This window comes from Rhinoraja longicauda, chromosome 8 (assembly GCF_053455715.1).
Source record: "Rhinoraja longicauda isolate Sanriku21f chromosome 8, sRhiLon1.1, whole genome shotgun sequence".
NCBI lineage: Eukaryota > Metazoa > Chordata > Chondrichthyes > Rajiformes > Arhynchobatidae > Rhinoraja > Rhinoraja longicauda.
Window position 1 is genome coordinate 2,404,674 of NC_135960.1, and position 14,548 is coordinate 2,419,221.

The following is a 14,548-nucleotide window of genomic DNA, read 5'->3' on the forward strand; positions in this document are numbered from 1 at the left end:
AATCTGCCTTCTTATTCTTACCACCAAAGTGGATAACCTCACACTTATCCACATTAAACTGCATCTGCCATGCATCTGCCCACTAACACAACCTGTCCAAGTCACCCTGCAACCTCATAGAATCTTCCTCACAGCTTACACTACCACCCAGCTTTGTATCATCTGCAAATTTGCTAATGTTACTTTTAAGCCCTTCATCCAAGTCATTCATGTATTTTATAAATAGCTGCGGTCCCAGCACTGAGCCTTGCGGTACCCCAATAGTCACTGCCTGCCATTCTGAAAGGGACCCATTTATCCCCACTCTTTGCTTTCTGTCTGTCAATCAATTTTCTATCCATGTCAGTGCCCTACCTCCAATACCATGTGCTCTAATTTTGCCCACTAATCTCCTATGTGGGACCTTGTCGAAGGCTTTCTGAAAGTTGAGGTACACCACATCCACCGGCTCTCCCTTGTCAATTTTCCTAGTTACATCCTCAAAAGATTCCAGTAGATTAGTCAAGCATGATTTCCCCTTCGTAAATCCATGCTGGCTCGGAACGATCCTGTTACTGCTATCCAAATGCTCCACTATTTCGTCTTTTATAATTGACTTCAGCATCTTCCCCACCACTGATGTCAGACTAACTAGTCTATAATTTCCCGTTTTCTCTCTCCCTCCTTTCTTAAAAAGTGGGACAACATTAGCTACCCTCCAATCCACAGGCAACAAAAGGTTTTCACTGTACCTATAAAATAAACTAAGCTAAACTAAATTAAACTAAACTAAACTAAACTATCCATATACCTGTGTGTAGACAATAGACAATAGGTGCAGGAGGAGGCCATTCGGCCCTTCAAGCCAGCACTGCCATTCGCCATGTAGGAAGGAACTGCAGATTCTAGTTTACATTGAAGACAGACAGTGAAAGCTGGAGTAACCCAGCCGGTCAGACAGCATTTCTTGGAGAATAGAAATAATGAATGAATGAATGAATACATTTATTGGCCAAGTATGCATATACAAGGAATGTGCCCAGGTGCTCCGCTCACAAATAACAGCACAAACATACAGTTAAATAGGTGACTTTTCGGGTCGAGACCCAAAGCGTAACCTATTCCTATTCTCCAGAGATGGTGCTGGACCCGCTGAGTTACTCCAGCATTTTGCGTCTATTATCCATGTTCTTCTGGTCATCATTGAGAGTTGGGGGTGTAACACCCCTGCACACCATGTCCAACCCCTGCACACCATGTCCAGCCCCTGCACACCGTGTCCAAGCCCTGCACACCATGTCCAACCCCTGCACACCGTGTCCAAGCCCTGCACACCGTGTCCAAGCCCTGCACACCATGTCCAAGCCCTGCACACCGTGTCCAACCCCTGCACACCGTGTCCAAGCCCTGCACACCGTGTCCAACCCCTGCACACCGTGTCCAAGCCCTGCACACCGTGTCCAAGCCCTGCACACCTTGTCCAAGCCCTGCACACCGTGTCCAAGCCCTGCACACCGTGTCCAAGCCCTGCACACCGTGTCCAAGCCCTGCACACCGTGTCCAAGCCCTGCACACCGTGTCCAAGCCCTGCACACCATGTCCAACCCCTGCACACCATGTCCAACCTCTGCACACCATGTCCAAGCCCAGGAGGCAGTGGAGGCCAGTTCTCTGAATGCATTCAAGAGAGAGCTAGATAGAGCTCTTAAGGATAGCGGAGTCAGGGGGTTTGGGGAGAAGGCAGGAACGGGGTACTGATTGTGGATGATCAGCCATGATCACATTGAATGGCGATGCTGGCTCGAAGGGCCGAACGGCCTCTTCCTGCACCGATTGTCTATTGTCTATTGCCCTGCACACCATGTCCAAGCCCTGCACACCATGTCCAAGCCCTGCACACCATGTCCAAGCCCTGCACACCATGTCCAAGCCCTGCACACCATGTCCAAGCCCTGCACACCATGTACAAGCCCTGCACACCGTGTCCAGCGGGAAGTTTCATTGATTGATATCTCAACTCTTTTGCAGAGCAGCAGGTGGAAGAATGTCAGCCCCTGATTCTCAGGACCCACCGTTGGAACAGAGCGAGGAATTGTCCCTGAGCGAGGGGAAGTCACCCAGCGAGGAGCAGTCCCCCAGTAAAGATTCATCCCAAGAGGAGACCACCCCGCCTGAGGAGAGACCCGTCAAGGGAGCCACCTCACTGCGGCCGTCTCTGAGCGATGTAGGAGTCACGGGCGATTCGACGCCGGCCGGCGGAAAGACCCCGGAGGAGATTACTCCATCGGGAGGGACCTCGTCCTGGGAGGAGGTAACGACCCCCCGAGAGATGAAACAACTCCCTGTCCAGAGCTGGTGTCCTGAGACACACGACACCCGGAGCAGGGTCATCGACCCCGAGACAGGCATGAAACATAGCGGGACTGTCGTATGTTGAAAGACTGGAGCGACTAGGCTTGTATACACTGGAATTTAGACAGATGAGAGGAGATCTTATCGAAACGTATAAGATTATTAAGGGGTTGGACACGTTAGAGGCAGGTGAACCTCTGACAGATGCTTGATTCGAGCCAGCACCGCCATTCAATGTGATCATGGCTGATCATTCTCAATCAGTACCCCGTTCCTGCCTTCTCCCCATACCCCCTGACTCCGCTAGCCCCGAGAGCTCTATCTAGCTCTCTCTTGAATGCATTCAGAGAATTGGCCTCCACTGTCTTCTGAGGCAGAGAATTCCACAGATTTACAACTCTCTGACTGAAAAAGTTTTTCCTCATCTCCGTTCTAAATGGTCTACCCCTTATTCTTAAACTGTGGCCTCTTGTTCTGGACTCCCCCAACATTGGGAACATGTTTCCTGCCTCTAACGTGTCCAACCGCTTAATAATCTTATACGTTTCGATAAGATCTCCTCTCATCCTTCTGAATTCCAGTGTATACAAGCCTAGTCGCTCCAGTCTTTCAACATATGACAGTCCCGCCATTCCGGGAATTAACCTAGTAAACCTACGCTGCACGCCCTCAATAGCAAGAATATCCTTCCTCAAATTTGGAGACCAAAACTGCACACAGTACTCCAGGTGCGGTCTCACTGGGGCCCTGTGCAACTGCAGAAGGACCTCTTGGGGCAGCTGCCCCCCCCCCCCCCCCCCACCCTTCGCTCTCCGACGTCCCTCCTCATTCACCGACGTCGTGGAAACGCCGTGGTTCAGCCCAACCTCCCCATACCGACCAACATGTCAGGATTGAGTGGGAAAGGTAGGTCAGCCGTGATTGAATGGCGGGGTAGACTCGATGGGCCAATTGGCCTAATTCTGCTCCTATGACTTTTTGAATTTATCAGGGGACAACCCCGACAGATGCAGCAGGACGGGCAACATCTCCGAGAGAACTAGTGGCTGTCAGATCGACAAAGTTCGCGGATGAGGTAAAGGAGGTTAATGATTTAATGATACTTTATTGTCCCATGTACCGAGGTACAGTGAAATGCGGCCCTCCTTGCTCTCCGACGGGTCTCCGAGGGCGTGGGAACAGGCCCTTCGGCCCAACTTGTCCACACCAACCAGCATGAGCCATCTACACTAGTCCCATCTGCCTACATTAGGCCCATATCCCTCTAAACCTATCCTATCCATGTACCTGTCTAAATGTTTCTTAAACGATGCAACAGAACCTGCCTCAACTACCTCCTCCAGCAACTCATTCCATACACCCACCACCCTTTGTGTGAAAAAGTCCCCCCTCAGGTTCCTAATTAAATCTTCCCCCCCCCCCCCCTTCACCTTAAACCTATGTTCTCTGGTTCTTGAATCCCTTACTCTGGGTCAGAGACTCTGTGCATCTACCTGAGCAGTCTAGGGTCCAGAGGTGGTTTACGAGAATGAGCCCACAAATGATTGGGTTAATGTATTATGAACGTTTGATGGCACTGGGCCTGTACTCACTGGAGTTCAGAAGGATGAGAGTGGACCTCATTGAAACTTACAGAATAGTGAGCGGCCTGGATAGAGTGGATGTGGAGAGGATGTTTCCACTAGTGGGAGAGTCTAGGACCAGGTGGCACAGCCTCACAATAAAAGGATACCGCTGGGCTGCAAGCTGCCCAAGCGAAATATGAGGTGCTGTTCCTCCAATTTGCGGTGGGCCTCACTATGACACTGGAGGAGGCCCATGGCAGAAAGGTCAGACTGGGAGCGGGAGGGGGAGTTGATGTGCTCAGCCACCGGGAGATCTGGTTGGTTAAGGCGGACTGAGCGAAGGTGTGAGCGAAACGATCGCTGAGCCTACGTTTGGTCTCGCCGATGTAGAGAAGTTAACATCTGGAACACCGGATACAATAGATGAGGTTGGAGGAGGTGCAGGTGAACCTCTGATAGATGCTTGATTAGTACAGGTGTCAGGGGTTATGGGGAAAAGGCAGGAGAATAGGGTTAGGAGGGAAATAGAGATCAGTCGTGTTTGAGTGGCGGGGTAGACTCGATGGGCCAAATGGCCTAATTCTGCACCCATGACTTTTTGAATTTATTAGGAGACAACCCCGACAGATTCAGCAGAACGGGCAACATCTCCAAGAGAATCACCATCTGTCAGGTCGACAAAGTTCGCGGATGAGGTAAAGCAGGACCCCTCTGGGTCCCCCTTTGTTCTCGGCGGCCCTCCTCAGTCTCCCATGGCCCTCCTCGCTCTCTGACCACCCCCCCCCCCACCCCCCCTCACTCTCTGACGGCGTGGAAACAGGCCCTTCGGCCCAACTTGCCCACATGGACTAACATGTCAGGGTTGAGAGAGTAAGATAGATCGGCCGTGATTGGCCTCGTTCACCGACTGCGTGGATACAGGTCCTTCGGCCCAACTTGCCCACACAGACCGATATGTCCCATCTACACTAGTCCCAGCTGCATATTTTTGGCCCATATCCGACGGCGCGGAAACAGGCCCTTCGGCCCAACTTGCCCACATCGACCAACATGTCGGGGTTGGGAGTGAAAGATAGATCAGTCGAGATTGAATGGGGGAGGAGACTGTGATAAATCAAGTTCTTTATCTTCAGTCTGAATAATCATACAATTCCCGTACAGAGAAAACAAAATCATTAATACAGGTCACATGCTCAGAAACCAAACCATTAATATAAGTCACATGCTTTTGGAGAAACGCATTAATTCACCTAGAGTGGATTCAAAACTTTTCCTACTTTCATGCGCACCCATATAAGGAGTTGTTACTAAGAAGGAAACTTTCTTTATCTCTATACACGAGCAATCTCGAGCTGCATGACCTTGCTTTACTGTTTTAATACACAGCACTTACACAGTCAGACAGAGGAGTGGGGGAGTAATTTAAGAACAAGAGGCCCTACTCTTCTGTACACTCCTTATCATTCGTAAAGGGACAAGCACATTCCGTTCCCAAGGATAACATTTCTGCCACAAGCATCCATCTTACTGCTTTCCACTGAAAATAAGCATTCATTTTATATTAGCTAAAACAACAAAAGAAACCATCTCAACTACAACAAAATACAATATCTCTAATTGACTATATCAGCTAATAGCATAGATTCTCAACTGCATGAGCCAATTGGCCTAATTCTGCTCCTATGACTTTTTGAGTTTATCAGGAGACAACCCCGACAGATGCAGCAGGACGGGCAACATCTCCGAGAGAATCACCGTCTGTCAGATCGACAAAGTTCGCGGATGAGGTAAAGGAGGTCAATGATACAATGAAACGTTACTGTCATATGTACGTTTGCATACAACCGGGTCAAATCATACAGTACACAAGTGTTGCCATCCCCTTACCCCCCCTCCCACCCCCCCTGCTACCGAGCCGCTCGTTCCCCCTTCGTTCTCGGCAGCTCTCTTCATTCTCCCGTGAAGTGGAAACAGGCCCTCCAGGCTAACGCTCACACTGACCAACATGTTCCAGCAACACTAACCCCACCTGCTTACATTCGGCCCAATATCCCTCTAAACCTATCCTATCCACGCACCTGTCTAGGTGTTTCTGAAACGTTGTGATACTCTCTGCCTCGGAGACATGGGGTGTGGGGAACCTCATTGTCACGTACCGAATAATGAAAGGCTTGGATAGAGTGGATGTGGAGAGGATGTTTCCACTAGTGGGAGAGTCTCGGACCAAAGGGCACAGCCTCACAATTAAAGGAAAGTCCCTTCCGAAAGGAGACGAGTAGAAATTTCTTTACTCAGAGGGTGGTGAATCTGCGGAATTCATTGCCACAGATGATTGCGGAGTCCAGGTCATTGTGTATTCTTAAAGCAGGGATGGACAGATTAGACAATAGACAATAGACAATAGGTGCAGGAGGAGGCCATTCGGCCCTTTGAGCCAGCACCGCCATTCAATGTGATCATGGCTGATCATTCACAATCAGTACCCCTTCAGTTCCTGCCTTCTCCCCATACCCCCTGACTCCGCTATCCTTAAGAGCTCTAGCTCTCTCTTGAATGCATTCAGAGAATTGGCCTCCACTGCCTTCTGAGGCAGAGAATTCCACAGATTCACAACTCTCTGACTGAAAAAGTTTTTCCTCATCTCAGTTCTAAATGACCTACCCCTTATTCTTAAACTGTGGCCCCTTGTTCTGGACTCTTCCAACATTGGGAACATGTTTCCTGCCTCTAACGTGTCCATCCCCTTAATAATCGTATACGTTTCGATAAGATCCCCTCTCATCCTGCTAAATTCCAGTGTATACAAGTCTAAATTCCAGTGTATACAAGTCTAAATTCCAGTGTATACAAGTCTAAATTCCAGTGTATACAAGTCTAAATTCCAGTGTATACGATTCTTGATTAGTTCGGGTATCAGGAGTTCTGGGGAGAAGGCAGGAAACTGGGGTTGAGCGGGAAAGATAGATCAGCCGCGATTGAATGGCGGAGTAGACTCGATAGGCCAATTGGCCTAATTCTTCTCCTATGACCTTTTGAGTTTATCAGGAGACAACCCCGACAGATGCAGCAGGACGGGCAACATCTCCGAGAGAAATAGTGGCTGTCAGATCGGCAAAGTTCGCGGATGAGGTAAATGATTCAATGATACTTTGTTGTCCCATGTACCGAGGTACAGTGAAATGCTTTATTTTGTACGCAATGCGGTAAAAAAAAAACATACAGCAGACCTCACATGGGCGGTACGGAAGTGTGGCTACGTTTTGGCATCAACAAAGTTCCAAAGGTTCACCGACGAGTCCTATCTTCTGCCTGCCCACGTAGCCCCCAACCCCCCCCCCCCCCCCAGCCGGGTCCCCCATCGTTCCCGACGGCCCTCCTCACTCTCCCACGACCACTCTCTGATTTTCCCTCCTCGCTCTCCGACGACGTGAAAACAGGCCCTTCAGCCCAACTTGCCCACAGCGACCAACATGTCGGGGTTGAGAGGGAAAGACGGACTCGATGGGCCAATCGGCTTAATTCCGTTCCGGTGACTTATGGACTTATCAGGTGACAACCCCAGCAGATGCAACAGGACGGGCAACATCTCCAAAACAACCATCTCTCATCTCCTTCAGAGAGACCAAGTTCGCGGATGAGGTAAAGGAGGTCAATGATTCAATGAAACATTATTTTGGCACTGACAAAGTTACAAACGTTCACCGGGCAGTTCTATCTTCTGCCTGCCTGCCGCCGCTCGTGGCAGCAGCCCCCCCTAACCCCATCCTTGCCCCCATCCCCACGTGGCTCCCCTTCGTTCTAGGCGGCCCTCCTCATTCACCGACGCCTAGGATGCGGGCCCTTCAGCCCAACTTGCCCACACCGACCAACATGTCGAAGTTGAGAGGGAAAGTCAGATCAGCCGTGATTGAATGGACTCGATGGGCCAAATGGCCTAATTCTGCTCCTATGACTCGTGAACCTATCAGGTGACGACCCCGGCAGATGCAACAGGGCGGGCAACATCTCCGAAACAACCATCTCTCATCTTCAGAGAGACCAAGTTCGCGGATGAGGTCAAGGAGGTCAATGATTCAATGAAACATTATGTAAGAAAATAACTGCAGATGCTGGTACAAATCGAAGGTATTTATTCACAAAATGCTGGAGTAACTCAGCGGGTCAGGCAGCATCTCAGGAGAGAAGGAAAGGGTGACGTTTCGCGTCGAGACCCTTCTTCAGACATTATTGTCACATTATTGTCACATGTACCGAGCGAGGTACAGTGAAATGCTTTGATTTACATACAACCCAGTCACATCATACAGCAGACCTGGGGCGGCCATGGTGGCGCAGCGGTAGAGGTTTAGCCTTACAGTGCTTGCAGCACCAGAGAGCCGGGTTCCATCCTGACTACGGGTACTGTCTGTACGGAGTTGGTACGGAGTGCTGTCTGTACGGAGTTTAGAAGAATGAGGGGGGACCTCATTGAAACGTACCGAATAGTGAGCGGCCTGGGTCGAGTGGATGTGGAGAGGATTTTCCACTAGTGGGAGAATCTAGGACCAGAGGGCACAGCCTCAGAATTAAAGGACGTTCCTTTAGGAAGGAGATGAGGAGGAATTTCTTTAGCCAGAGGGCAGTGTATCTGTGGAATTCGTTGCCACAGACGGCTGTGGAGGCCACAAGTCAGTGGGTATTTGTAAGGCAGAGATAGATAGATTCTTGATCAGTGCGGGTGTCAGGGGTTATGGGGAGAAGGCAGGAGAATGGGGTTAAGAGGGAGAGATAGATCAGCCATGATTGAATGGCGGAGTAGACTTGATGGGCCGAATGGGCTAATTCTGCTCCGTATCACTTATGAACATTAGATGACAACGCCGACGGATGAAACAGGACGGGCAGCATCTCCGAGAGAACCATCTCTCTCCTTCAGAGAGACCAAGTTTGCGGATGAGGTAAAGGTCAATGATTCCAATGATACTTTATTGTCACACGTACCGAGGTACAGTGAAATGCTTTGTTTTTAGATTTAGAGATACAGCGCGGAAACAGGCCCTTCGGCCCACCGAGTCTGCGCCGCCCAGCGATCCCCGCACATTAACACTATCCTACACATACTAGGGACAATTTTTATATTTACCCAGTCAATTAACCTACATACCTGCACATCTTTGGAGTGTGGGAGGAAACCGAAGATCTCGGAGAAAACCCACGCAGGTCATGGGGAGAACGTACAAACTCCGTACAGACGGCGCCCGTAGTCAGGATCGAACCTGAGTCTCCGGCGCTGCATTCGCTGTAAGGCATCAACTCTACCGCTGTGCCACCGTGCCGCCCATATGTTTATTTTTAAGATTTTTTAAAAAAAAATTATTATTTTTTAAACTCTTTTTTTTCCCCTCTTTCCCCCTCCCTCTCTCTCTCTCTCCCCCTCCGTCTCTCTCTCTCCCACTCTCCCTCTCTCTCTCTCTCTCCCTCCGTCCCTCTTTCCCTCCCTCTCTCTCTTCTGTATACAACCCGGTCACATCACACAGCATTCCTCACCAGGGCGGCACACAAGTGTGGCCACGTTTTGCCGCCAAGAAAGCTCACCAAACAGTCCTATCTTCTGCCTGCCACCGCCCGCCTTATCCCCCCCCCCCCCCCCCCCCCGGGTACCTATTCGTTCTCTTGTGGCGAACTCTGTGGAATTCATTACCACAGACGGCTGTGAAGGCCTTGACAATGGATATTCTTAAAGCAGAGATTGACAGAATGGGGTTGAGAGGGGAAGATAGATCACCTATGATTGAATGCCGGAGTAGAGCTATAGAGCCCGAACGGCCTAATTCTGCTCCTGGAACTTATGAACTTTTGTTATGGGGAGAAGGCAGGAGAATGGGGTTGAGTTAGATTCAGCTCTTCGGGCTAACGGAATCAAGGGATACGGGGAAAAAGCAGGAACGGGGTACTGATTTTGGATGATCATCCATGATCATATTGAATGGCGATGCTGGAACACAGGGCAGAATTGCTTACTCCAGCACCTATTTTATATGTTTCTATGGGCTTGTATACACTGGAATTTAGAAGGATGAGAGGAGATCTTATCGAAACGTATAAGATTATTAAGGGGTTGGACACGTTAGAGGCAGGAAACATATTCCCGATGTTGGGGGAGTCCAGAACAAGGGGCCACAGTTTAAGAATAAGGGGTAGGCCATTTAGAACTGAGATGAGGAAAAACCTTTTCAGTCAGAGAGTTGTGAATCTGTGGAATTCTCTGCCTCAGAAGGCAGTGGAGGCCAATTCTCCGAATGCATTCAAGAGAGAGCTAGATCGAGCTCTTAAGGATAGCGGAGTCAGTGGGTATGGGGAGAAGGCAGGAACGGGGTACTGATTGAGAATGATCAGCCATGATCACATTGAATGGCGGTGCTGGCTCGAAGGGCCGAATGGCCTCCTCTTGCACCTATTGTCTATTGTCTATTGTCATGACAGGGTGAGAAGATAGATGAGTGGTGATGGAATGGCAGATTAGGCTCGATGGGCCGAATGGCCTAATTGTGCTCCCATGACTTATTAGGTGACAGCCCCGAGAGATTCGACACTGCGGGCAACCACTCCGAAGCCGACGGCCCTCAAGGCGACCATTTCCCCGGAGGCCGAAACCAGCCCAAAGGGGTGGTCACCCATGGAAGACGCAAAAGGCTCGGAACGGGATGCTTCCGAGGAGCAACCAGCAAGCCCGACAACGGAGAAAGAGCAGACGTCCCCACAACAGCCTGCGGAGGAGACACCAGCACCACCTCCACCTCCACCACCCTTGCCCAAAGCAAGTCCAGAGGCCATCGATTTCCTGGCTTCAATCAGTGAGTATTACGGTTGCCAACTGTCCCATATTAGCCGGGACATCCCGTATTTTGGGCTAAATTGATTTGTCCCGTATTAGGCCCGGGGGGCGCTGTAGGCCCGGACGCTGTAGGCCCAGACACTGTAGGACCAGACACAGTAGGCCTGAGGCGGGTTGCTACATAGAACAGTACAGCACAGGAACAGGCCATTCGGCCCGCAATGTCCGTGCCCCACATGATGCCAAGTTAAAATACCATCTACCTCATAGGAGACTCTCAGACTAGTCTCACCCCGGTCACTCCCTCTTCTCCCCTCTCCCATCCAGAAGGAAACATAGAAACATAGACAATAGGTGCAGGAGAGGCCATTCGGCCCTTTGAGCCAGCACCGCCATTCATTGTGATCATGGCTGATCATCCACAATCAGTAACCCGTGCCTGCCTTCTCCCCATATCCCTTGATTCCCCTAGCCCCTAGAGCTCTATCTAACTCTCTCTTAAACCCATCCAGTGAATCGGCCTCCACTGCCCTCTGTGGCAGAGAATTCCACAAATTCACAACTCTCTGGGTGAAAAAGTTTTCTCTCACCTCAGTTTTAAATATCCTCCCCTTTATTCTTAGACTGTGTGGCCCCTGGTTCTGGACTCCCCCAACATTGGGAACATTTTTCCTGCATCTAGCGTGTCCAGTCCTTTTGATATTTTAAGGGACAGAAGTTGGGCCAAGGGGCCTGTTTCCACGATGTATAACTCTTGAAATTTAGAGCTGAGATGAGGAAAACCCCTTTTTCAGTCAGAGAGTTGTGAATCTGTGGAGTTTTCTGCCTCAGAAGGCAGTGGAGGCCAATTCTCTGAATGCATTCAAGAGAGAGCTAGTCAAGTCAAGTCAAGTCAAATTTATTTGTCACATACACATACTCGATGTGCAGTGAAATGAAAGTGGCAATGCCTGCGGGTTGTGCACAAAAATAATTACAGTTACAGCATATAAATAAAGTTAATAAGTTACTAAACATAGCACAAAAAGTGTCGACAAAAATTTAGTCTCTGGGGTTATAAAAGTTGACAGTCCTGATGGCCTGTGGGAAGAAGCTCCTTCTCATCCTCTCCGTTTTCACAGCGTGACAGCGGAGGCGTTTGCCTGATCGTAGCATCTGGAACAGTCCGTTACTGGGGTGGCAGGGGTCCCTCATGATCTTGCTTGCTCTGGATCTGCACCTCCTGATGTATAGGTCCTGCAGGGGGACGAGTGTAGTTCCCATGGTGCGTTCTGCCGAACGCACTACTCTCTGCAGGGCCATCCTGTCCTGGGCAGAGCTGTTCCCAAACCAGACTGTAATGTTGCCGGACAGGATGCTCTCTACAGCCCCAGAGTAGAAGCAATGAAGGATCCTCAGCGACACTCTGAATTTCCTCAGTTGTCTAAGGTGGTAAAGGCGCTGCTTAGCCTTACCCACCAGTGCGGCAATGTGCGTTGCCCACGTCAGATCCTCTGCGATGCGGACTCCCAAGTATTTGAAACTGCTCACCCTATCCACAATAGACCCATTTATCTCCAGTGGCGTGTACGTCCTTGGATGTTTAGCCCTTCTGAAGTCCACAATCAGCTCCTTTGTTTTAGTGACATTCAAGAGGAGGCTATTGTCCTGACACCAGAGTGCCAGATCAGCCACCTCCTCCCGGTAGGCCTTCTCATCGTTGTTGGAGATCCGGCCCACCACCACAGTGTCATCAGCAAACTTGATGATGGAGTTTGAGCTGAACCTGGCCCCACAGTCATGTGTGTACAGGGAGTACAGTAGGGGGCTAAGGACGCAGCCCTGGGGGGATCCTATGTTCAGGATGAGGGAGCTAGATGTGTGTTCCCCCATCCTGACCACTTGGGGCCTGGCAGTGAGAAAGTCCAGGACCCAGGCACACAGAGGGGTGCTAAGCCCCAGTTCCAGCAGCTTCTCAACCAGTCTGCTGGGGACTATTGTGTTGAATGCTGAACTAAAGTCAATGAACAGCATCCTCACATAGCCCCCCTGGCTGTCCAGATGAGAGAGAGCGGTGTGTAGAACCTGGGAGACCGCATCATCCGTGGACCTGTTCGGACGGTATGCGAACTGTAGTGGGTCCATGTTGCGAGGAAGGAGGGCGCAGATGTGCTTCTTGACTAGCCTCTCAAAGCATTTCATGACAACCGAGGTGAGGGCCACCGGTCGGTGGTCATTTAAACACGCTGGAGAGGCATTCTTTGGCACCGGTACAATGATGGATCTTTTGAAGCATGCAGGGACCACGGACTTTGCCAAGGAGAGGTTGAATATTGTGGTGAGCACTGGAGCAAGCTGAGTAGCACAAGACTTTAGTACTCGCCCAGATATACCATCTGGGCCTCCAGCTTTCCTCGTGTTCACACGCGTCAGAGCCCACCTCACCTCATGCTCGGACACCGAGAATGTGTGCACATCCCCGGCGGTGGATCCCCCTCCAGCCTCGCTAGCCAGCGCCCCTTCGGTGCTGTTTTTAGACGGCGAGCTGGTGGTGTTACCCGTCTCAAACCGTGCGTAAAAAGAGTTCAGGTCATCAGCTAAGGAGGAGCCAGCACTTCCGGTTGAGGGGGTGCTGGACCTGTAGCTAGTTATAGTCCGTTTTACTCTGCAAATGGAAAGGCAGAAAATCGGAAGTGTCAGTATAGCAAAGGGGATTACAGAGGCATGAGGCAGGAGCTGGCCAAAATTGATTGGAAGGAGGCCCTAGCAGGGAAGACGGTAGAACAGCAATGGCAGGTATTCCTGGGAATAATGCAGAGGTTGCAGGATCAATTTATTCCAAAGAGGTGGAAAGACTCTAAGGGGAGTAAGAGACACCTGTGGCTGACAAGGGAAGTCAGGGACAGCATAAAAATTAAGGAGAGGAAGTATAACATAGCAAAGAAGAGTGGGAAGACAGAGGATTGGGACTCTTTTAAAGAGCAACAAAAGTTAACTAAAAAGGCAATACGGGGAGAAAAGATGAGGTACGAGGGTAAACTAGCCAATAATATAAAGGAGGATAGCAAAAGTTTTTTTAGGTACGTGAAGAGGAAAAAAATAGTCAAGGCAAATGTGGGTCCCTTGAAGACAGAAGCAGGGGAATTTATTATGGGGAACAAAGAAATGGCAGACGAGTTAAACCGTTACTTTGGATCTGTCTTCACTGAGGAAGATACACACAATCTCCCAAATGTTCTAGGGGCCGGAGAACCTAGGGTGATGGAGGAACTGAAGGAAATCCACATTAGGCAGGAAATGGTTTTGGGTAGACTGATGGGACTGAAGGCTGATAAATCCCCAGGGCCTGATGGTCTGCAACCCAGAGTACTTAAGGAGGTGGCTCTAGAAATAGTGGAAGCATTGGAGATCATTTTTCAATGTTCTATAGATTCAGGATCAGTTCCTGTGGATTGGAGGATAGCAAATGTTATCCCACTTTTTAAGAAAGGAGGGAGAGAGAAAACGGGTAATTATAGACCAGTTAGTCTGACATCAGTGGTGGGGAAGATGCTGGAGTCAATTATAAAAGACGAAATTGCTGAGCATTTGGATAGCAGTAACGGGATCATTCCGAGTCAGCATGGATTTACGAAGGGGAAATCATGCTTGACAAATCTACTGGAATTTTTTGAGGATGTAACTAGGAAAATTGACAAGGGAGAGTCAGTGGATGTGGTGTACCTCGACTTTCAGAAAGCCTTCGACAAGGTCCCACATAGGAGATTAGTGGGCAAAATTAGGGCACATGGTATTGGGGGTAGGGTACTGACATGGATAGAAAATTGGTTGACAGACAGAAAACAAAGAGTGGGGATAA

The 14,548-nt window shown here is 49.9% G+C and overlaps 1 protein-coding gene across 1 annotated transcript in view; it reads left to right on the plus strand.

Annotated features, from left to right (window-relative positions):
- catip (ciliogenesis associated TTC17 interacting protein) overlaps positions 1 to 14,548 on the plus strand; it is a 40,924-nt gene that overhangs the window by 8,039 nt on the left and 18,337 nt on the right. The window contains exons 2-8 of the mRNA XM_078404356.1: positions 2,013 to 2,290; positions 3,323 to 3,406; positions 4,508 to 4,591; positions 5,600 to 5,683; positions 6,942 to 7,025; positions 8,747 to 8,833; positions 10,444 to 10,729. Of these exons, the coding sequence (XP_078260482.1) occupies positions 2,024 to 2,290; positions 3,323 to 3,406; positions 4,508 to 4,591; positions 5,600 to 5,683; positions 6,942 to 7,025; positions 8,747 to 8,833; positions 10,444 to 10,729 (976 nt within the window). The 5' untranslated portion in view covers positions 2,013 to 2,023. The remainder of the gene's footprint in view (positions 1 to 2,012; positions 2,291 to 3,322; positions 3,407 to 4,507; positions 4,592 to 5,599; positions 5,684 to 6,941; positions 7,026 to 8,746; positions 8,834 to 10,443; positions 10,730 to 14,548) is intronic.